The 23942-nt window shown below is 39.9% G+C and overlaps 1 protein-coding gene across 8 annotated transcripts in view; it reads right to left on the bottom strand.

Annotated features, from left to right (window-relative positions):
* The window catches only part of CALD1 (caldesmon 1), a 227603-nt gene that overhangs the window by 94300 nt on the left and 109361 nt on the right, over positions 1-23942 (bottom strand). For 7 of the 8 annotated variants that reach the window (XM_043463767.1, XM_043463770.1, XM_043463769.1 and 4 more), the window contains one exon: positions 9455-9566. In XM_043463767.1, coding sequence (XP_043319702.1) covers positions 9455-9525 — 71 coding nt within the window. In that variant the 5' untranslated portion in view covers positions 9526-9566. Of the gene's footprint in view, positions 1-9454; positions 9567-10219; positions 10633-23942 lie in introns of those variants that run through there. The other variant, XM_043463772.1, reaches the window with a different exon arrangement.

The following is a 23942-nucleotide window of genomic DNA, read 5'->3' as shown; positions in this document are numbered from 1 at the left end:
CATGAATGGGGTAAGTGCTCTCTTTAAACAAGACCTCAGAGAGTTCCCTCACCCCTTCTGCCAGGAGAGGACACAGTGAGAAGACAGTTGTCTATGAACCAGGAAGTGGACCCTCACCACACAGTGATTCTGCAGTTGCCTTTATCTTGGACATTTTAGCCTCTGGAACTGTGAGAAATAAAGTTCTATTGTTTGTAAACCACTCAATCTATGGTATTCTGTTATAACAGAGTGAACAAACTAAGATAATATCATACAGTTGTTTTGATAATTAAATGATATAAGGTGTATAGGGGCTTTCCCAGTGGCACTAGACGTAAAGAATCTGCCTGCCAATGCAGGAGATGCAAGAGATGCGGTATTGATCCCTGGGTGTGGAAGATCCTTGGGTATGAAATGGCAACCTGCTCTGGTATTCTTTCCTGGAAAATTCCATGGGCAGAGGAACCTGGTGGGCTACAGCCCATGGGGCTGCAAAGAGTCATACATGACTGAGTGAGCGCACACACACACACACACACACACACACAGAGTGTATAAAGTGCATCACCTAGCCTGGCACGTGGCTGATACTAAACAAATGATGGTTCCTTTTCCTTTTTAACACTGGATGAAAAATCTGGTTATACTTTTTTCAACTTGAGAACTATTTTTGCTGAATTGAACTCTTCAGGTAATATTCTGAGTTAAGTTTTATATGCTATATTTAAGATAAAGACATAATGAATGAATTGATTAATTTCATAGCTACAAGATGTGATTTTGAAATATTCATACAGCAATTGTATTTGTGCAGTAGACTTATTTATGGTCAGAAGTTTTCATTCTTTCCCAACTTCAGTAGAAAGTATTCAGCAAGTATCTTAGCAAGTGTCTTAGCAAGTATACAGATCAGTATAGAAAAGAAGGATGAAACAAATCATAATGACTGGCCTGACAGACCAGTGAAAATTCAAACCCAGTAAAATACTATTTTGTACCAAAAGCCTACCAAAACATTAATATGACTTTAATAATAACACCTAACATTTATTGAGCATATACTCTATGACAGTCATTGTGTTAATTTCCCTACATGGGTTAACTAGCTTATTGTTTACAATGATCCTGTACGGTAGAATAATTATCCCCATTTTTATACATAAAGAAATTGAAGCATGAGATGTTTAAGTTATTTGTCATGAGGTTACCCAACCAGTAGTTGTCAAAGTCAGGATTGGAACTCAAGTCTGTCAGACTTCATCATTCACATGCTTAACCACTACATTGTCCCGTCTCTCCTCAGGTGAGTGAAGACTGATACACTATAAGTCACATATATAAATTGTTTAGAAAATTTCAGTACTATTTTATTTCTTTTTCTTTTTTTTTCAGTGCTATTTTAAACTATAAGTATATTGACTCATGTATGTGCCACATTTTTTTTCCAGCTAAGAATGAAGTTATGGGTCAGCATGTGAAGTCCTTAAGAATCTGGATTTTTCATTCTTACTGAACAAGTGTCATCTTAAGCAGATCCTGAATTCTTGATCTACTGATCATCATAAAGTAGGATACTTTTAGGACCAGAGGAATTGTTAGGTTAGTGGAAATTGGTCCAACTATGCCATCTTCATCGTTTATAATTTGATCATTTACATATCAATAGAGGCAATAAATAATGTCTATTTATGGTGCATGAGAAAGAGAGCAAGAATATGAATATGTGTATATATTTTGATTTTTCATGTGACTAGACACAAATAAATAATTAAAGATCCCTTAAGTGAAAATTACCTCTTTTTCTCAGTGCCCCTACATTCAAGTTAGGCTGACCCTACACAACATCAAATAAATATAAGAACCTTACAGAAATATTTTTAAATCTCTTTCAAATGAATTACTTGAAAAAAATCTTTTAACTTAAAAGTAAAAATGCAGATACAAATCTTAACAATTTTTTGCTCCCCTGGAGTGATGAATTTGCTGAGAGAACTGAAGGGAAGTTTTGAGCAAATTTAGCTCCTCTATTAATTTAGACAGTTTCAAAGGAATACTTTATTAACTTCCTAATGGGAAACAATTTTCTGATTACAGAGTAACAAAAAACTTCTTTGATTTGAAATTTCAATGTCACAGCACTAAGCTCTGTAAATAAAAGTGTTTTTGTATAATCATTGATTGGTCACACCATTAAATCATGTAAAAAGGTTTCAATGATAGAGTTCTGGGAGGCCACTACTTAGCCTCAGTGAACTTTAAAAAATTGTATTTTTTTTAGTGAAATAAAAATATTTACTTTCAAATGTCTAGTCATCAGTATATCTCAGAGGCCTATAAAAATGTGTGAATGATGACAACAGCATGAGTGTTTTCGCTCCCTTTATTTACATATATGAACCTCTGAATCTGATAAAAACTGTACAATAGCAGCCGTTCTTCTGATCAGAAAGAGAAACTCACATTCGGGTATGGAAAGCAGGAGCTGGGAATGCAATGAGTGCACGTCTTGAGAAGCGAGAGAGCTGCTTTTGAAAGCAAGCTAAATGCAGGGAAAAGTATGTCTCACTGAAGCTCTCTTCATGGATAAACCATCACTGCAGGTTTCCCAGCAGATACCTCAAAGCTCAAAACCCTTTAGTCCAAATGTAATAGAAGATCTCAGTTTAAATTTGTGTGAACTCTTCTTAATGAAGAGTTCACAAACCAGTCAATCCTAAAGAGTTCACAAACCAGTCAATCCTAAAGGAAATCAGTCCTGTATATTCATTGGAAGGACTGATGATGAAGCTAAAGCTCCAATACTTTGTCCACCTGATGTGAAGAGCTGACTCATCTGAAGAGACCCTGATGCTGGGAAAGACTGAAGGCAGGAGGAGAAGGGGACGACAGAGAATGAGATGGTTGGATGGCATCACTGAATCTATGGACATGGGTTTGAGCAAGCTCCGGGAGCTGGTGATGGACAGGGAAGCCTGGCATGCTGCAGTCCATGGGTCGCAAAGAGTCAGATATGACTGAGCGACTGAACTGAACTGAACTTCTTACTGAGACAGACCTTGTTACTAGTCACATCCTCAAAACTCTTCACTCAACAGCAAATTCCTGCTTCTCAACTTCCTAAGGTTCCTGTGTCCTTTGAGAAGTGTAGAAACAAAACCTTCATATTTTTTATTTTGTTTTGTTTTATGGTAAATATAAAAGATTTCTTCAATTCTTTGTGTGTTGCATAGAATCAGATTAGATGGGTAATTTAATATTGATGTTGATTGAATAACAGTCAATAAATAAAAGTAATCCAATGAGTAATAAATAATTATTTAAATAATAGTAAATTATTATTTAAATAATAAACACTAGATGATTAGTACTGTGTTAATACTTGCATGTATTATCTCTTTATATCCCCACAAAAACCCTATGAAGTGGATAGTCTTATTTCCCCCATTTTACAGAAAATGAAAAAGAATGTTAGGAAGAATGAATAATATGTAAGATCATGTAGCTAATTAGTGGCAGACAGTGGATTTGACAGCACAGCTGTGTAATGCTCAAGTCCACGCTCTTAACTGCTAAGCTCTACTGCCTCTCACTGGTAGGCCTATCCATGTTGCTTCGTTTACACAGAATGTGTGTTCTATTCACACACATGTATTATTGGTGTCCAGTCCATCTTTGCCAGATACACATAAAATGCTTGGCATTTGGGGGGGGTACTTGTTGAACAGAGAGAGAGCTGAACTTGACCTCTTTGAAAATGTATCCCTTTACCCTACATTTTCCCCTTTGAAAATGTATTCCCTGATGATACAAAAGGACGTTTATGAATAATCCAGGATAATTAGGAGGAGATGGAAATAGAAACAAGTGGATTGAGTACTGATAAAGATGCACATGGACCAGAGGAAAACACATCAAGATGCACTAAGAAATATAGAGGCAGAACTTCTTTTTTTTTTTTTTTGAGACAGGACTTCTTTGGTGGTCCAGTGATTAAGACTCTACGCTTCCACTGCAAAGTGCACGGCTTCGATCCCTGGTTGGGGTCTAAGATCCCACATGCCATAAAGAAAGAAAAGGAATACAGAAACAGAGGTAGAAAGGGATTGAAATAAAAGAAACAGAAAGGGAAGCAGAATGAATGAATATACCTATTCATTTTGTATCCCCTTGACATAGGTAAAGAATAATAGACAGAAAAACAAAATGCTTGTTTGTTCAAATAGGTAATTGATTCAGAAGTACAGTTTAATTTGAGATGTATACAAATAGCATTTTTCCTTAGAAACAAAACATTTAGGATTTTCACAGATTACCTGCTGAATTCATTCTGCCTATTGAAATTTTTTTCTTCCCCTTTTAATCAAGTTGGCTCTAAAGTTACTAATTCATTTATGATACGCGCTTTGTGGCTATTGGGATAATGCCTGGATTGGTGAGAACTCATCCCTTTGGTTCAATATAGTGTCTTGTACTTTAGAGATATTCCATACTTTTTTGTACCGAACAGATACAATAGATAGTCTTTGGATTTTTACCAGATCTAAAGACTGAATGAAGTACTTCCTTTACCAACTCTAAAGTCTTCATCTTAAGGACTCAGAGTGAAAGTCAAGTGAAGGACTGAAAGTCAAGTGAAGGACAAGGGTTAGTTGCTCAGTCATGTCTGACTCTTTGTGACCCCATGGACTGGGGCTTGCCAAACTCTTCTGTCCATATGCTTCTCCAGGTAAAAATACACAGTATGTTGGACAAGGACAAGTGAGTAGTAAAAAGATGCATAGGTTAAGGGTAGGACAAAGAAGGGAAGTATATTTTTGATATAACTAGGTTCCCAGTCTAGGTGATGGCAGGCAAATGATTTGAAATGCACTGGACTGCAAACCCTTGGAATGAGGTGTGAGCACAGGAGTCTCAAGGCGGTTGAGATGCAGTGAAGACCTGTCAGTCCCAAACCCTGAAAAGCCAGCATGGCCCGAAATATACAGTCACATTTTTCAGTAATGTTTTTAAAAACTCTATTTCTGAGGAATAAAACATGTAAAGAATCTGGTTTATTTTAATTTGTGGTTTTAACATCTGGTGAGAGTACAAGTTTTAAATTATTTATCATTGCAAAGTAGAACAGCACCTGCTAGTCAAACTCAATAACAACTAATTAAAATAACGGGGTATTTTCATTTGGAAAGGCTTTGTGGGTAAGAAGAGGAAAAGTCAACAGTCTCTTCTCTGCGTTACCATTTCCCCACACTCTCTACAGGGGTACAGCATACAAAGGGAATAAGCATTCTTTAAAAACTATCAATGAATATCAGAGTACATATTACATTTAAGGACATATAAGTATAGTTGCCTGATCACCACCTGGTTTTACACAGGTTGAAAAGCATTAAGCACACTTTTCCCAATTCTGTCATTCTGTTGGTCTATCCTCAGTGCCCCAAAATAAAACTTGAAGCAGAGTAGAAGCCCAGTAAAATTTGTTGAATGAGTGGGTGAGTGAATGAATGAGCTTGCGGCTCTGAGCTTTAGGACCATTCTAGATCAAGGCTGAGTTCTTTCTTTTAGTTCTATAAACCCAAGGAAGAATTTGATCTTCTCCATCCTGACCCCAGGTACAATGCCAAAGCCCATAGAATCTTATTTTTCAAAATGGAAATCTGCCTTATTGTTTTATTTGCTTTTAAGCCAAGAAACACATGATCATTGGAAAAATTAGACAATACCAAAAGCTAAAGGAAAATAAAAATTACCGCCAATCCCCTACTCCAGTCACAGATGAAGAAGCCAAGTTTTAAAGCTAAAAGAAGAGAGACTTGCCCAGGGTCTTATGCCCTTTCAGATGCTTTTAGATGGCGCTTAATTCCTGATTCTGGACATCTGTTTCCTGTGCACACCCTGAAATTTCCCATCAAAGTTGGCTGGACCATAAAGCCTGACCTTCACCATTTCCATAAATGATCAGATTTTACAAAATCCTATAGGGTGAACATGGGCTTGCTTAACAAATTACAGAATAACATAACTAAATTGTTCCCCTTAATAAGTACAAATATAAGGAAGTACTTAAGAATTTCTCTAAAAATAAGAAAGAAAAGAAAGAAAGGAAGAAAAGGAGTCACATGAGCTATAATATCCCTGAAGAAATGTAAGTTAAACAAGGGTAGTACAGATTTGTGTGAATTTGTTTTAGGTTACCTAATTAAGCTTTACTGGGTACATTTCTTTTACAATTGACTTTAAAGGAAGACGTATCCTTCGGCACAAAACAAAAAACTGGAAGGAATGAACTGTGTAGATGTATGGAAAATTCTTAGGCAAAATTCTAAAAGGACCTAGCTCATTCACTGTAGTTATCATATGGGTGTAACCACAAGTTTGTTGTATTATTCCTCTCCTGTTGAGTCCCCATTTCCCAATTCACACAACCAAGGAAGAAGTTGAAGATACTGATCTAATCTGATGCCCAGCTTCCTGTACCCACTCTTGACTCCCTCTAGCCCCAGTTCTGTTAGATCTGCCCCCTGGTCCTGGCCTGGTCTGTATTCTGATTCTGCTGCACTTTGGTTTCCTAGCATATCATGAGGAACATAAAGACGGAAGCTATGTCTATGTATATTTCCCCATTTTTCACTGTTCCTAGCAGCAGGGTACAGCATCTTGTAAACTTTCAGGAGAAACTGAGGTCACATAACACATCATTGGAAAGGATGAGAGGTACACTCCGATGGGTCTGGACACCCCTATAAGACTTCCATGTACACTTATCATGGTTGCCCCATGCCCTCCTGGGTTCTCCTCCTCTCCTTGATTTTTCGTCTCCTGTGATGGTTTCCATTTCATCTTTTATTTTTTTTTTTAAGATTATTTTTTCTTTTTTGATCTGGACCATTTTTAAAGTCTTTATTGAATTTGTTACAATATTGCTTCTGTTTTCTGCTTTGTTTTTTGGCCATGAGGCATGTGGGGTCTTAGCTCCCTGACCAGGGATTGAACCTGCACCCTGAGGTGGAAGGCAAAGTTTCAACCACTGGGCCACTAGGGGAGTCCATCCATTATGTATTATGACCTCTCTCTGTCTCCACTTGCTTTCACATCGCCATTGCTACCATCCATTTTCTGTTTTTGTGCTACCATTGCTACACTGAGTCTGCCCAAACTGACTTCTCCAATAATAATTTTTCTCCCCTTTTGAACAAAGATTCGAATGTCTCTCTCTCAACGCCTGAAGGAAATCTCTTTTTGGATGTGGTTTCTACCTGAAATTAAGCACTCTCCCCATGCCTACCCAAGCGTGCAACACTTCCCAGTTTCCCCTTCTAGTTTCCCAGACTTAAAGTCTGTGGGATTGTCTTGAGTTTCTCCCTCTCCTGAAAGATTTGCTAATTCTCCCTCTAAAGGTGCTCACACTGATCTTCATTTCCATATTTGCTGCCCTGATTGGGTCCTCATCATCGGGTGTTCAACACTAACCCTTCCAGTACCCCCACACTCTAGCCCACTATAGATAACATCCCCCAGTATGTTTTCATTCCTGGCAAAGTCTCTGTCTATTGCCTTTTATGTGAAATAGAAACACCCAAGATACACAAATCTAACTCATTCTTCCTGAAGCACTCAACAGGTTTCTTGCACTAGGATTCTTATTCCCACCTCTGAGCTTCTGCAGATGTCACTGCCTCCTCTACACAGCCCCGCCTTGTATTCGTTCATCATCACCATTGTTAACTTCCTCCATGACCCTCCACTTCCAGGGAGCTTTTCCTGCCTAGTTTCCTCACAGTATGACAACTACCTTTTCCTGGCATTACTTTTTAGTTCTGGCTATATTGCTCTGTTGTTTCTTACTTGTTTAGCTAAGGATAATGGTTTTGACAAATAATAACATACAAGAAAGATGGTACAAATGAGTCTGTTTGTAGGGCAGGAATAGAGATGAAGGTGTAGAGAATGGATGTGTGGACACAGCAGGGTAAGGGGATGGTGGGATGAACTGGGAAAGTTTCATTGACATATGTACACTATCATGTGTATAGTGGGAAGCACTAGTGGAAAGTTGCTGTATTGCATGGAAGCTCAGCTCTGTGCTGTGTGATGACCTAGAGGGGTGAAATGTGGGGGTGGGGTGGGAGGGACGCTCAAGAGGGAGGGGTCCATGCATACATATAGCTGACTCACTTCACTGTACAGTGGAAACATACAACACTGTCATGCAATTACACTCCAGTAAAAAAAATAGTAACATATATTTATGTGCCAGGTACTAGTCTAGGCCATTGATTAAGTTCAATAATCTTCACAACAACCACAGAAGCTGCATAGATATTATGCCTATTTACAAATAAGGCGGCTGTGGTGTAGAGAGAAGTCACTTGCTCATGGCCACAAAGCTCATAAGTGAGAGGTGGGATCTGAACCTACGGAGCCCAGATACTGTTCATGGTACCATGTGGCATACAGCAATCTACTCTGACCAACTTCATCAAAGGCAGTAATCTTACCTTCTTCTTTTGAATTCTCTACACAAATAAGTAGATCCCATGCTTTAAATCCTAGAGGAGGGCACAGCAACCCACTCCAGTATTCTTGCCTTGAGAATCCCCATGGAGAGAGGAGCCTGGCAGGCTACCAGTCACAAAGAGTCAGACATGACTGAAGCAATTTAGTACATGCTTTAAACATATTTTGCTATCGGTGTAAGTTTCTAGTTTTCTACTACAGAATCACTAAGGTATTATCTTAGTACCATCTTTTGGAATTACTAATATTATGAGGCAAAAATCTATTTGATTTTAAATAATTGTTTAACATTTTTCTTTCTGTGAATGCCTATTCTGCTTTCTCAACAAATGTCTGAGTTAAGTCACATTAAATGCCGCTGTCCTTTGCTCCGAGGCCTAAAGATTTAAAAGATGCTTTTATGTCCTGTGCTTCATATGTCACTGCTTCATTTCCCCAACCTGCCCTTGAAAGTCAAGACAACAGAGGCCTCACACAACACAACAACTTTCAATTAGAATCTCCACAATAACATACTCTGCCAGCTACTAACCCATAATACGTCCAATACTGGATTTGGCTGCTTTTCTCATAAGAATAAAAATGTGTCCTGAGGTCCATCCGGCCTTATTGCCTTTATTCTTTCAGACCGAAGACTTCCATTTCCTAAATGGTTTCAGTATTCAATATTTGTCACTTTTTTGGGCATTTCAATATTACAAGTGATTTAAAAACTTTTATCCATACATTGTCATTTAAAAGTCTATGGGTAATATGAAAGACACAAATTAAATCTCCAATCTCTCTTTTTCTTGATGTTTGTTTGCCCAGAATTTAGAGTCTTAATGGCTGGGAACATTTTCTATAACTGCTTTTGCAAACAGTTTAGCATGCCATACATTTGGCCCTTGAGGCCAGTGATCTTTCTTCGAGGCCTGAAACCAGTATTGTGGATAACAGAACAGAGACACCTTACCTTTCTGCTTCCAGACGCATCTCTTCTCGCTTTTGCCTCCTGAGTTCTCTGCGACGTTCAAAATCATCCATTGTGTGGGTTCAGGTTTAGGGAGACCAGAGAATGTCTGGATCTAAAGGGGAGGAAGCAAAATCGATATCATAGATGAGTCATCTCAGCCCTTCACCATGATTTTATCCCCCTTTTCTTTATTCTTAAGAAAAACACTTTAGAAGATGAATGAGGTAGCCAGGGATCAATTTCTGACTCCCAAGCCAAGCCATATCCTTTATGGGCTAAATTCAGTCCCATTCATGCAACTTAGAGACAAATAAGTAAAAATTCCAGAATCACAGGTTTTTTTTAAGCAAAGATCTTGAGACAGAGAGGTCTGATGACTTGAAATATTGCTGGGATCACGCGAAAGCTACTGAATGATATTGTTCTTTGTAACCTGCTGAACTACAGACCAAAGTGATAAAAATCAGTGAACAAAGAAAGAGGAAAGGGGAACACAAGTGAGAAAAAGAAAAGTGGCAAGAAAAGGAATGTCTGGAACTAAGAGAAAAGCAGAAGTAAAGAGAGAAATAAAATAATACAAGCATCTAGGTGTAATTTGCATATCCTAAAAGAATATTAATATCAGAATGATAATAAAGACCACAGCAAGAGCACCATGACTAAACAGCGCAGCAGCATTTTTCAAAGCAGTTACATATGATCAAACTGTTCTCAGAGCTCAGAAGTCGCCGCTCTTTGTAACCCAACCATTTTCTCCTTTCCTACCTCCTCCGTGATGGTTTTAATCCCAGAAAGATCTTCCCTTTCCAGCTCTTCAGCTGAGGAGTCCGCTTTTCCTGCGTCTCTGTGCCATGGAGTCAAGTATTCCAGAATTCCCCTGCAGCCCCCAAACCCAAAATGACTACCAGAAAAGGGGAAGCGGGCTCTTTTTGTCCTTGCTTTGTTTACAGAGCTGTCAGTGGTTAGTTAAACTCGGCCTGGAATCTGGCATTTAAGGCCTGCTTGAAGATTGTTTCCTGTGTGGAGCGGGAGGCCTCCACTTCCTCTGGAATCCTAGACTCTGTGCTGCACTCAGATCACAGAAAATATTTTCCAGCCCTTTCTGTGCACACGAGACAAGCCATTTGCCCTGCGTAAGAAGAGAGGGACATGCAAAACCTGAAGCCATCCGCTAATGGCATCTCTGTGTGGGGGAGTGAAAAGCAAAACTTAGACTTTAAGGCCAAGTTCAGAAACCTTCTGAAATCACTAGATGCTTTTATTTTTCCAAGCATTTCCCCCCTTAAAAAAACCCACAAAAACAAAAATAAAATCTCAGCCAACCAAAACAAAACGATGCAACGCTTGAATTCCCCCTCCCTTCTTATTCCCTAAGGTATTATTTATACTGCTCATAAATCCTTTAGAAATTCAAATTCGGGTGTTTATTTGGGGATTTTTGATTTTTCAGTGTTTTTCTATCTGCCTCTTACAAAGAGTTCTTTCCAAATACTTAGCTAGTTATAAAGGGAAAAAATCAGTTTTCTTTTTTGAAAAATTACTTCAGTAACCAAGAGAAATTTTCTTTATATTTTTCAGTCTGATCTCTCCATAGTTGTCAGAATGGGGAAAAAAAAAGAAAGTGATTCAAGGGTCTCCTGAGAGGCCATGTGTCTCCCTGGGGTGGGCTCCTGTTCTGAGCAAAATGCAGGGTGGGTTGGGCAGTGGGACCCAACCTCCATGACTTGAGTGCTGGGTGCAGTGAGGGCAAAGGCTTCTCCTTCCTTTCTTCAGTGAAGTCTTTTTGTTGTATATACACCACTTCTGGAATAACTATAGCAACAGCAAACAGAAACAGGAGAAAGAGGTTCTGTCTGTAAGCAAACAATTTCACTTTTCTTAATTTATCTGAGTAGCTTGAAGAGCAGCCTCTAAGCCTCTGGGTCTCGCTCCAGCTTCATTAAGCCGAGGAGTCGTGCTGGTGGTTTGCTGGCAGTGGCGGCTGGGTTTTTTCTCAGATTATACCTCTAGCGCAGGTGCCTACAAGTGGTGAAACAAACATTTCCAAGCAGGCCGAAGATGCGCACGGCTGGCAGAGCCAAGCAGCATCCTGGAGCATTCGGGAAGTGCAGTTAATTAACATCATGTGGTCACTGTGGTTGGCCACCCTCACAGGCTCTCAACCCACGCACATTTTTCCCCTGACCCATTCCCTCCTCCTACTCCTCACCTTTTATCGTGTCTGTTAGCCACTCAGTCATGTCCAACCCTTTTCGACCCCATGTCCTGGAGCCTGCGAGGCTACCCCGTCCCGGGGATTCTCCAGGCAAGAATACAGGAGTGGGTTGTTATTCCCTTCTCCAGGGTATCTTCTGACCCAGGGATCGAACCCAGGTCTCCCGCATTGCAAGCAGATCCCATCTTTTATTATTTGGGTGTTTTTCTTCTTCAACCATATAGGAACTCTACCTAGCCAGGTGTTTGCTCATTGAATGAAGTAAGGCACTAGGAGGAAGAGACAGGGAGTGAGCGCTCAATGGAGCATCTACACACACGATGCCTTTCGGGGCCCTGCTTTGCGGGTGTGTAACCCTTGAGGTGGTGGAAGAAGCGCATTTCTTTACCGGGTGGTGCGGGATGACTCTCTTTTGGGACACGCGCTGTGTTTGGGGGGAAGTTGTCTGTGCTTCTGAAAATGGCTCTTTGCTGGTCCCACTGTAGGATGGAGCTGGAAGTCTTCTCAATCCTCACACCCTTATATCATCACAGAGCTTCTCTGAACCTCCCTGGCACTGTTCCTCATAAGGGGAGCCAGGTCTGGGGAGAACTGTAAGTGAATTTTCCCCCCTTTTGGAAGCAGCAGCTCCCATGTCCTCAGCTAGGAATCTCTCATTTCCTCCCTGACCCCCAGTTGATGCTGAACTCCTTCCAGTAACTTTGGACAGGAAACAAACTCTTCATCAAGCAAGTGATGACATGTCAAGGCAGAGAGCTTCTGTAAACAGCGGAGCTCGTGAGCTCGTGAGCGTCGCGAGTGGACAGAGTAGCTTGAAAGACAGACACAGACAAAGGGAGGTATGTATCCACGAATGTGACAGATGGGTTCTTGAAAAGCTTTATGAAAATCTAAATTTTTGTGCTGGGGAGATTGTAGTCATGCTACTGAAAAACCTTGGTGCAACTCCTTTTGTCAAGGGAGAAAAAGCATTTTACAAAGGCAGGAGAACCATCACCTACTGATAAACCTGTCTTTTCAATATGGGTTCTCAAATACCAGATTTTCTTAAAATAGGGCATGTTTGTGCTGGTACAATTAAGGAGTAAGTTAACGTCAGAGATTTCAAATCACTTAACATGCTGCCCTTCCTTTGGGTAACGGCACTACCAAGCCGGTGACTCAGGTGAATGGCGCTGTGAGTGGACCTCCTGTTGTGTCTGTCGTGGTCTCTCCTCCATGCCAGAGCATCCTGAAGCTTCCTCCTTCCCTTTCCTTCTCTCTGCTTTCTTTTTCCCTCTCAACTTCTTTTTGGTGGATGGGGAGATATTTATCAATATTTCTTCTGTCATTTCCTTTTTTCATGTGTCTCATTCTGTGATACTTCCTTTGTTTCCTCCTTTCTTCATTTCCCTCTCTGTACTGGGAATTAAAGTCTACTTATTAAATCCAAGCTAGGATTCTTTTTCTTAAAAACATTGAGTTTAATTTCCAATGTGCCTCTTTCAATCATGAATTATTATATTATTATGAATTATATATTATGAATTATAACTATTATTATATTTTACCTTTGCAAAGTTTTCTTTTTTTCTTTATGGGTATGTGGCCTTCACTAGAGATATTTCCTGAGACACCTTTATAAGGAGAACTAGTTTCTGCTTTTGTTTGGGACAGGGTTGGTAGCAGGTAGGAAGTCATCTTAAATGTGCATGTGTGTGCACATATGTGGGTATATATGTGCTTGTGTGTGTGTGAGTGTATGTGCATGTGTTAGTATGTGTATTCACACACATGCACACAGGTGTAAAGATAGTCAAGGCAGTAGGTGGTAGTTAGCTGACCAGTACTCCATTATTAGGGGGAGAAATCTGTAGAGAAAGCTAAGTTCTATCTACCTTGAAATCATCACAAAGTGAATGGTGAATTATTGCAGGAAGTCCTTGGAATTTGGGGCAGTGCCAACACTGGTCTCAGAACACATCAAGAATAAAATCTGTTGTGTCAGGGATGCTAAGTTAATGCAACTTCCAAAAGTAACCAACATGAATCAAACATGTGCTATGTGCTGGATCATATTTTTTAAATTAAAAAAAAATTTTTTTTTAAATTATTTTTTAGTGTAGTTTTAAGTTGAAGGAACAACGGACATGGAACAATGAACTGGTTCAAAATAGGGAAAGGAGTACATCAAGGCTATATATTGTTACCCTGCTTATTTAACTTATATGCAGAGTACATCATGTGAAATTTCAGGCTGGATGAATCACAAGCTGAATCAAGATTGCTGGGAGAAGTATCAATAACCTCAGATATGCCTATGATACCACTTTAATGGCAGAAAGTGAAGAGAAACTAGAGAGCCTCTTGATGAAGGTGAAAGAGGAGAGTGAAAAAGTTGACTTAAAACTCAACATTCAAAAAACTAAGATCATGGCATCCAGTTCTATCACTTCATGGCAAATAGATGGAGAAAATGTGGAAACAGTGTCAGATTTCACTTTCTTGGACTCCAAAATCACTGCGGACAGTGACTGCAGCCATGAAGTTAAAAAACACTTGCTCCTTGAAAGAATAGCTATGACAAACCTAGTGTATTAAAAAGCAGAGACATAATTTTGCCAACAAAGGTCTGTATAGTCAAAGCTATGGTTTTTCCAGTAGTCATATATGGATATGAAAGTTGGACTATAAAGGAGGCTGAGCACCAAAGAACTGATGCTTTTGAACTGTGGTGCTAGAGAAGACTCTTGAGAGTCCTTTGGACAGGAAGAAGATCAAACCAATCAATCCTAAAGGAAATCAAGCCTGAATATTCCTAGGAAGGGCTGAAGCTGAAACTCCAATACTTTGGCCTCCTAAAGCAAAGGACTGATTCATTGGAAAAGACCCTGATGCTGGGAAAGATTGAGGGCAAGAGGAGAAGGGGGCGACAGAGGATGAGATGGTTGGATGGCATCACCGACTCAATGGACACGAGTTTGAGCAAACTCAGGAAGATAGTGAAGGACAGAGAAGCCGGGTGTGCCGCAGTTCATGAGGTCACAATGAGTTGGACATGGCTAAGCAACTGAACAGCAACATAGTTTAAGGAAAAATTGAGCAGAAAGTACAGAGTACCCATATATTCCCTCACTTTTACCCCCACCCAGTGTTTCTGTGTTTGCACTGAACTGTGTATTCCCCACCAAAAGATATGTTGAAGTCCTAACTTCCAGCACTTCAGAATGTGACCTTGTTTAGAAATTGTGTCTTTGCACATGTAATCAAGTTAAGACGAGTATTAGGATGGGCCCTAATCCTGTATGACTGGTGTCCTTATAATAAGGGGAAATTTGGACACAGAGACAGATATACACAGAGGGAAGATCATGGGCAAACACATGAGAATATGATGGGGCAGGAACGCCTCAGGCTATGAGCAGCTAGGAGTGAGACATTCCCTGGGGTCCTCAGAGGGACTCTGCTGACACTTTGATTTCCAGTCTCTGGACCTATGAGATAATAAATTTCTATTCTATTTTTTTTTCATTTATTTTTGTTAGTTGGAGGCTAATTACTTTACAATATTGTAGTGGGTTTTGTCATACATTGATATGAATCAGCCATGGGGTTACATGTATTCCCCATCCCGATCCCCCCTCCCACCTCCCTCTCTACCCGATCCCTCTGGGTCTTCCCAGTGCACCAGGCCCGAGCACTTGTCTCATGCATCCAGCCTGGGCTGGTGATCTGTTTCACCCTAGATAATATACATGTTTCGATGCTGTTCTCTCAAAACATCCCACCCTCGCCTTCTCCCACAGAGTCCAAAAGTCTGCTCTGTACATCTGTGTCTCTTTTTCTGTTTTGCATATAGGGTTATCATTACCATCTTTCTAAATTCCATATATATGTGTTAGTATGCTGTATTGGTCTTTATCTTTCTGGCTTACTTCACTCTGTATAATGGGCTCCAGTTTCATCCATCTCATTAGAACTGATTCAAATGAATTCTTTTTAATGGCTGAGTAATATTCCATGGTGTATATGTACCACAGCTTCCTTATCCATTCATCTGCTGATGGACATCTGGGTTGCTTCCATGTCCTGGCTATTATAGACAGTGCTGCGATGAACATTGGGGTGCACGTGTCTCTTTCAGATCTGGTTTCCTCAGTGTGTATGCCCAGAAGTGGGATTGCTGGGTCATATGGCTAAGCCACCCAGTTTGTCGTACTTTGTTACAGCGGTCCTAGCAAACTAATACAGCCCATTACTAAAATCTTGCAGTGGTACATTTGTTATAATTAACGAGATAATATTGATTTGTTGTTTTTGTCACTCAGTCACTAAGTCGTGTCTGACTCTTGGTGACTTCATGGACTGTGTTACACCAGGCTTCCCTGTCCTTCACTGTCTCTGGGGTTTGCTCAAATTAATGTCCATTGAGTCAGTGATGCTATCTAACCGTCTCATCTTCTGCTGCCCTCTTCTCCTTTTGCCTTCAATCTTTCCCAGGATCAGGGTCTTTTCCAACTCTCACGTCCATACATGACTACTGGAAGAATCATAACTTTGACTATACAGACCTTTGTCAGCAAAGTGATATCTCTGCTTTTTAATATGCTATCTAGGTTTGTCGTAGCTTTCCTTCCAAGAAGCAAGTGTCTTTTAATTTCTTGGCTGCAGTCACATCTGCAGTGATTTTGGAGCCCAAGAAAAGAAAATCTGTCACTGCTTCTACTTTTTCCCCTTCAATTTGCCGTGAAGCGTTGGGACTGGATGCCATAATCTTAGTTTTTTGAATGTTGAGTTTTAAGTCAGTTTCTTCACTCTCCTCTTTCACTCTCATCAAGAGGCTCTTAAGTTCCTCTGTGCTTTTGGCCATTACAATGGTATTATCTGCATATCTGAGGTTGTTGATATTTCTCCTGGCAATCTTGATTCCAGCTTGAGATTCATCCAGTCCGGCATTTCACATGATGTACTCTGCGTATGTTAAATAAACAGGGTGACAATATACAGCCTTGTTGTACTATTCCCCCAATTTTGAACCATTCCATTGTTCCATGTCCAGTTCTAGCTATTGTTTCTTGACTGGCATATATGTTTCTCAGGAGGCAGGTAAGGTGGTCTGGTATTCTCATCTCTTAAAGAATTTCCGTTTGTTGTGATCCACACAAAGGCTTTAGCGAATTCAATGAAGCAGAAGGAGATGTTTTTCTGGAATTCCCTTGCTTTCTCTATGATTCAACTAATATTGGCAATTTGATTTCTGGTTCCTCTGCCTTTTCCAAACCCAGCTTGTACATCTGGAAGTTCTTGGCTTATGTACTGCTGAAGCCTAACTTGAAGGATTTTGAACATAACCTTACTAGCATGTGAAATGAGCACAATTGTTCAGTAGTTTGAATATTCTTTTGCACTGCCCTTCTTTGAGATTGGGATGAAAAGTGACCTTTTCCAGTCCTGTGGTTACTGCTGAGTTTTCCAAATTTGCTGACACATTGAGTGTAGCACTTTCACAGCATCATCTTTTAGGTTTTTAAATAGCTCACCTGGAATTCTATCACCTCTGTTAGTTTTTAAGGTTCATGTTTACATTAAGCTTCACACTTTGGTACATTCTATGGGTTTTGCCAAACACATAATATTATGTATTCACTGTTACAGTATCAGACAGAATAGTTTCAATTCAGTCATGCATTTCTGGCTCAAATTTCAATTCCTTTATGCCTTTCCTGAGGACTCCAGTTTGGTAGTGATATCTCACTCCTTGGATATCCATCATTCAATTTTGGTAATTAATAATGTACTGCCTTGCCCTGGCTTATTAGTTGTTCTAACCAGTACTTAAATATGTTACTGGTAATTTACTTTCCACATGCTTTCATTCTTAAGGCCACTTATGAATAGATACAGCCTTTTAAAAGCTCTTTTCACTCTTGGGACATAGCAGGCACTCAGGAATTATAGCTGATTTGAACTTAAATTTTTATTCTTGATTTTACCATGCTGAGAGTAAAAAATATAACTCAAGCTGAATCATCTCTATGGTTTACTGACTGATCAGTGTTTATAAAGTGAATTAAAGACCTAGGTAATAGGCTATATATGAATCTCAAAAGTTATATAAACCCTCATTTGCAGTAGTTACACAGTAGATCTGGCAGTGTTTTCTTTCTGACGATAGAAAATGAACTTTTGTCCTTTTAAAAAAATCAATTTATCAACCTGCTTTACTCTTTTCTCAACTAAATAGTTCATTTGGGACTCAAAAACCAAATAAACACATGGATTCTAACATACAGTTTGGACTTAACTTTAGCTCAATCTTCACCATTTTGCTCCAAAAATCGATGCTACTTTAAAAAAAAATGCAACCTCCAAGACACATGTGTGAAGACCAGGAACACAGAAATAAAAACGAATGGGATCAAACTGAGGAACTCTGCCTCCTTAAGTTGTTTCTTTTCTCTCATCAGTGGAATACAGAACCCAAGGCCCTGCTAAGAGTAGATTAACATGTTATAACCTGTTTCTTCTTTCCTCCTCTGCTCAGTCTTTCATTATTACTTTTTTCTCTATTCATAATTTCTCCACTTGCAAAACAGGAGAACAGAAGTCTTAATGTTACCAAAATCAATGTCTTCATGGCCTCCTTTCCACCTTAGGAGGAGTGGACACTGGGCGTTTTAGATTTTTGAAGGGATGGTGTTTATCTATACTGGCCTTCACACTGGGGAAGACCACACACTTCGGAATTTTATGTCTCATCCCCAAGCGTTACTACCCATTTGGAGTACTTTAAGTTGTTCACAATCCCGTGGCATTTCACTGTTTGATCTTCCCAAGTAAGAAAAGTGGATTCACCTCCATTTAAAGAAAGAAGACTGAGATAAATAGGACTGTGGCATCAGCTCCTGCATCACAGCCCGTCAGTGGAAAACCGGGACTGGTATTTAGACTAATCTCTAAACCAAGCTGAAAAGTTTTCTTGTAAGAGAGAAAGAATTAAAATTTTGGAATACTATTCCTTTGGTACCCTTTTCAAGAGTTTGAAATACTCTTTCACAGCAAACTCCAGGAGAATTAAACCAAAAGACACAGGACAGAACATATCAAATCAGCAAAGGCATATGGTCACTGTTGCTCTCTTGGCCCAGAAAGAAGAGAAAAGCATCAAAAGTCATGGGAGTGAATGCTACGGCAAAGACAGAAATTCTCCACCAATCTATGCCCAGGTGAGAAAAAAATGCATAGCTATAATTTAAAAATTCCTAAATGTGCTTTCTAAATGCATACCTGATCCCAGAGGCTAATTCTGATGTCACATCAGGATAGGATCCTTGTCCCAGTGGACCTATCCTACAATGGGTAGGGCTACTGAGAAAATGTGAACCCAATTACTGGAAATAGCCAGGTAGAGGTGAAATGGCCATCTGTTTAGGGTAGTAGTGGAAAGCTATTTTTTGAGATTCTAAGGCTGTATTGCTCAATATAGTTGTCACTAGTCATAGGAGGTGATTTAAATTAATCAAAATTAAGTAAAATTAGAAATTCAGTGCCTCTGTCTCACCAGCCCCGTTTCAAGTGCTCTGTGGCCACATGTGTCTAGGGGCTACATGTGTCTTCCATGTAAGACAGTGCAGAGAACATTCCATCATCACAGAAAGTTCTATTGGACAGCCTGCTGTAAGGCCTTCCAACTCCTAATATGAAGTGACTTTACCATGGGGTTATACAGTTCAGAGATGTGGTCTCTGTCTTCAAAGACCTTATATCTCCTAGAGTAAATGGAATGGAAATGAGGGGTGTGGTATGGGCCAGCCTCTCAAAGCAGGGATGTGCTCGTTTAATCCTCTCATTAGTAACTTCTTTGTTGACCTATGGGAGATCTTTCAGATCTGCAGTCTTGCTGTTCTGAGCACACTTGCAACTGAGAAAGTGAAATGACTGCTCAGTGAATGCGAGAGAAGCTGAGACACTGTCTGAAGAGAGCTCACACTTCGAATTGCTTAACAAGACCCAAGAGTGGCTTATGTGGAACAACAGGTCAGAGGCCATAGGACTTCACCAATTATAAACACGGTACGGAAGTCATCATATTTTACATAACAGTAGTTTTACTTGTGCATGACTCTCTGGCCTTTCCAGTCTACTCAGCTATAAAAATATCAGCAATCCATGAGTCTGCTCTTCATGATTGGTTTCTCATCTAACATTTCCAATTTAGTGATCAACAACAAGATCCAGAGCCTTAGCCGGGTATCCGGCTAGTACAAGACATTAGTAAGGTGACAGAGTTTAGATGTGCTCAGTTGTGTCTGACTCTTTGTGATACTATAGACTGTAGCCCTTGGAAGAAAAGCTATGACAAACCTAGACAGCATAGGAAAAAGCAGAGACATTGCCAACAAAGGTTTGTATAGTCAAAGCTATGGTTTTTCCAGTAGTCATGTATGGATGTGAGAGTTGAACCAAAAAGAAGGCTGAGTGCTGAAGAATTGATGCTTTTGAGCTGTGGTGTTGGAGAAGACTCTCAAGAGTCCCTTGGACTACAAGGAGATCAAATCAGTCCATCCTAAAGGAAATCAGTCCTGAATATTCATTGGAAGGACTGAGAATGAAGCTGAAGCTCCAATACTTTAGCCACATGATGCAAAGAACTGACTCACTGGAAAAGATCCTGATGCTGGGAAAGATTAAAGGGAGGAGGAGAAGGGGACAACAGAGGATAAAATGCTTGAATGGCATCACCTACTCAATGGACATGAGTTTGAGTAAGCTCCAGGAGATGGTGAAGGACAGGATGCCTGGTGTGCCGCAGTACATAGGGTCACAAAGAGTTGGACATGACTGAGTGACTTAACAATAACAAGACTGTAGCTCAACAGGCTCCTCTGTCCATGGGATTTTCCCAGAAAGAATATGGGAGTGGGTTGCCATTTCTTCCTCTAGGGGATCTTTCCAACCCAGAGATTGAATCCTTGTCTCTCACATCACAAGCGGATTCTTTACCACTGAGCCCATGGGGAAGCCCATGGCAGGGCTTCCATTTACACTGTAAATGTAATTTTACACATTGTAAATGTGTAAATGTAATGTAAATTTACACAGCACTGCAAATCCATTTACACTGCTGGGAACAATTCAACAGTATGCCCTAGTGATACTTAGGACTGGTGACATTTTTGTACATGAAGGACATGCTATTACAATCAGGGGATTAATTATTCCTTAGTAAATTATTCAACATCTATTCATCATGATCATCAAATGCACTTAATGTGTTTTAGAATTTTGAAGCAAGTTAGAGACTATATTCTAGGAGTTTGTAATCTAAGATGATAAGCTTTGAAACCAAACTGAGGGACATTATCCATTATGTCCCTCGAACGTAATAGATACACAATTTAAGATATAAACCTAAACATGTAAATTAACATATAAATCTAAACATATAAATGAACAAAGTTAAATAATAAATTGAAAAGTGCCTAGACTGCTTCCTCCTTCCTTTCTCATGAATCATTTAGATGGTAGTTTCACCCATTTGTTAGCTTGGGAATTTCTGGACTTTCCTTCAAATAAAGAATGGCTCGGAGTGCAAGCCCGCTTCTGACAAGCCGAGATGACAGGATCTCTGAATCTTGTATTCACTGACATGAGTGTTTACTGATACCTGTATTATTGGAGCTTGCATTTTAATTACTGAATACATATCTGTCTTCCCTAGAAGGCTGTATGGAGAAGAAAATGGCAACCCACTCCAGTATTCTTGCCTGGAGAATCCCTTGGGCAGAGGAGCCAGGCAGGCTATAACTCACAGGGTTGCAAAGAGTCGTACATGACTGAGCGACTAACACACAGAAGGCTGTGATCTCCTAGTGATTATCACTCATTTTTGTCAACCCTCAAAGTTTTTAACTATTTTTTTTTTCTTATAGTCAGCACTAAGTTCACACTTGTTGAATTAAAGTGGGTTCCGGGGCATTGCTTATTTTTGGATTTAATTGGTAAACAGAGGAACTTGGCTAAGACATGATCAAAAGGTCTTGCCTCCAGTTGAACTCTTAGTAACCTTGGGGATGGTGGTTCACTATGAAGCTCTATCTTATTTTGTAGTTGTGGTTGTTTTCTTCTAGTGGAAAAGAAACTTGTCTTAGAAAGACAATCTGGTTTCTGGAAAGAAGGGTATTAGGCCTTTGTAACTGAGGGAATTTCTGGGATGTTCAAAGGAAAAGGAGAAAGAAGAGATAACAATGAATAAGAAGAGAATCAGGGTTGAACACATCAAATTTCCAAGACCTTTGGAGATGCCTTGCCACTCCTCCATCATAATTAGAAAACACTGACATTCAGAGCTGATTTAAATGCTTCCATCAGTCTAAAAAAAAAGTGTTGCCTGATTTTACTCTGTGACTATGCTTGGTAATTAGAAACATAAGGCACTGTTCTGGATGTTTTCTCGGGAACCCACCCTCCCAGGCTTGGTTTCACTACCCATTGGCTACAGGACCTTTATCTTTTCTCACCATCTCTCTTAGGAGCTCCTACCCAGGTCACAGGAAGAGTGTGAGGTTGCCATGGGCATTCCTGGAAAACCTGGAGACCTCCGGCGCCACTTCAGACTCTAAAATACACGGAAGAAACTCATTTTGCCTGCCTGTTCCCTTACTGAAGCTCTATAAATCTGTATTGCATTTGGAAGGCAGTAGTTCAACTATGGCAAGATAAGCATTCAAACCAGAAGAATAAAAAGAAGGATCGTTGCAATGACCAGCATGAAATAACATCCTTATTTGTTTCTGAAAACAAGAAAGCAATTTCAACAGTGTCTTCTAGAGTACCTCACACTCTTGCTGGGAAATCTGTACTTCGCAAAATGTGGATCAGAATATGATCTAAGAAGCAGCAGCAGGAGCAGTTTTTTACTTCTGACAAAATTCACAAAGAAAATGGAAAAATACTTGTAATCAAGGGCTTCAACTCAGCAGTCACCTAACTTGTCAAATTAAAACATGTGGCAACCACCTGCCAAGCATCTTGAAACAACGATAACGTCTTGTTTTTCTACCTGACCTGTAATCTCTTCGGAACACATTTGCATTTTCCAAATTTTCACACTCAAACAATGCTGTCCACACCATGTATAAAGATGACTAAGCAACTCTGTATTAAGTAACCAAAGCGAGTCCTGCCAGTTTCAGAATAATTAAGTTTCTGCAGTCTAATATAAACAGTTCCAAGAACTACATGCGGCCTACCAAAAGTATATATTACAAGTAGTCAACACTGAAGCCAGCTGGCAGACAGATCAACCTATTAAAGTAGAATTGTTCAGAATTCAGAGTATTATTTTTCTTTCCTCCCATTATTTTTTCGGCATCCAACTTTGTTTCTTTGGGAACGTTTTCAAGTATACAAAGTAAGAAAGTGTTGTGGAATTGCAACTCCTGTAAACGAATGAGTATTTCTCTTGAGATTCTTTAGAACTCACAAGTAAGTTCCATCTCAATCCTGTCTACACAGACAGTAACAATAAAACAGAGCAAGTGAATCCACTTTGTCCCCACTCAGCTAAAGTGTTGGTACTTTGCTTGACCACCAGAAAAGTAAACAGTGACCCAGACAAGTAAATGAGCACACAAAGCCACATGCCCATCAGACAACTGAAACAGCTTTCTGACTGTAGATCTTTGTACTGTCTTGACCAGGGAGCTTGCTGGATCAACAGTTATTACAAACAAGGCTAATGTCATAGGTTTAATCCTACCAGGAATGAGTTAACTATTTGAGAGGGAAAAAAAGTCCTAAACTGTTGCCATGTGCTTTGACATTAATCTTGGCCAGCTACATTGCAGATGTCGCTGACAATTTTCAGTTGAGAGAACATAGAGATGATTAGACCAACTCATCCCGCCATGACCTTCAGGAGAGAGTATGCTCAAATGAATGGGAGTGTGTCATCACACAAAAGGCTTCTCTACATTCAACTGAATTTTAAGTCCTAATGTCTTCTTCACTATGTTTAAATTCATGTATATTCAAGAGATGCTGACACTGAAGCTCCAATACTTTGGCCACCTGATGTGAAGAGCCGACTCATTGCAAAAGACCCTGATGCTAGGAAAGCTTGAGGGCAGGAGGAGAAGGGGACGACAGAGGAGGAGATGATTGGAGGGCATCATGGACTCAGTGGGCATGAGTCTGAGTAAACTCTGGGAGATAGCGAAGAAGAGGGAAGCCTGGTGTGCTGCAGTGCATGGGGTTGCAAAGAGTTGGACACGACTGAGTGACTGAACAACG

Source organism: Cervus canadensis, chromosome 3 (genome assembly GCF_019320065.1).
Source record: "Cervus canadensis isolate Bull #8, Minnesota chromosome 3, ASM1932006v1, whole genome shotgun sequence".
NCBI classification, from domain to species: domain Eukaryota; kingdom Metazoa; phylum Chordata; class Mammalia; order Artiodactyla; family Cervidae; genus Cervus; species Cervus canadensis.
Note: the sequence above shows the minus strand (reverse complement) of the source record. Positions and strands in the feature narration are given on the sequence as shown.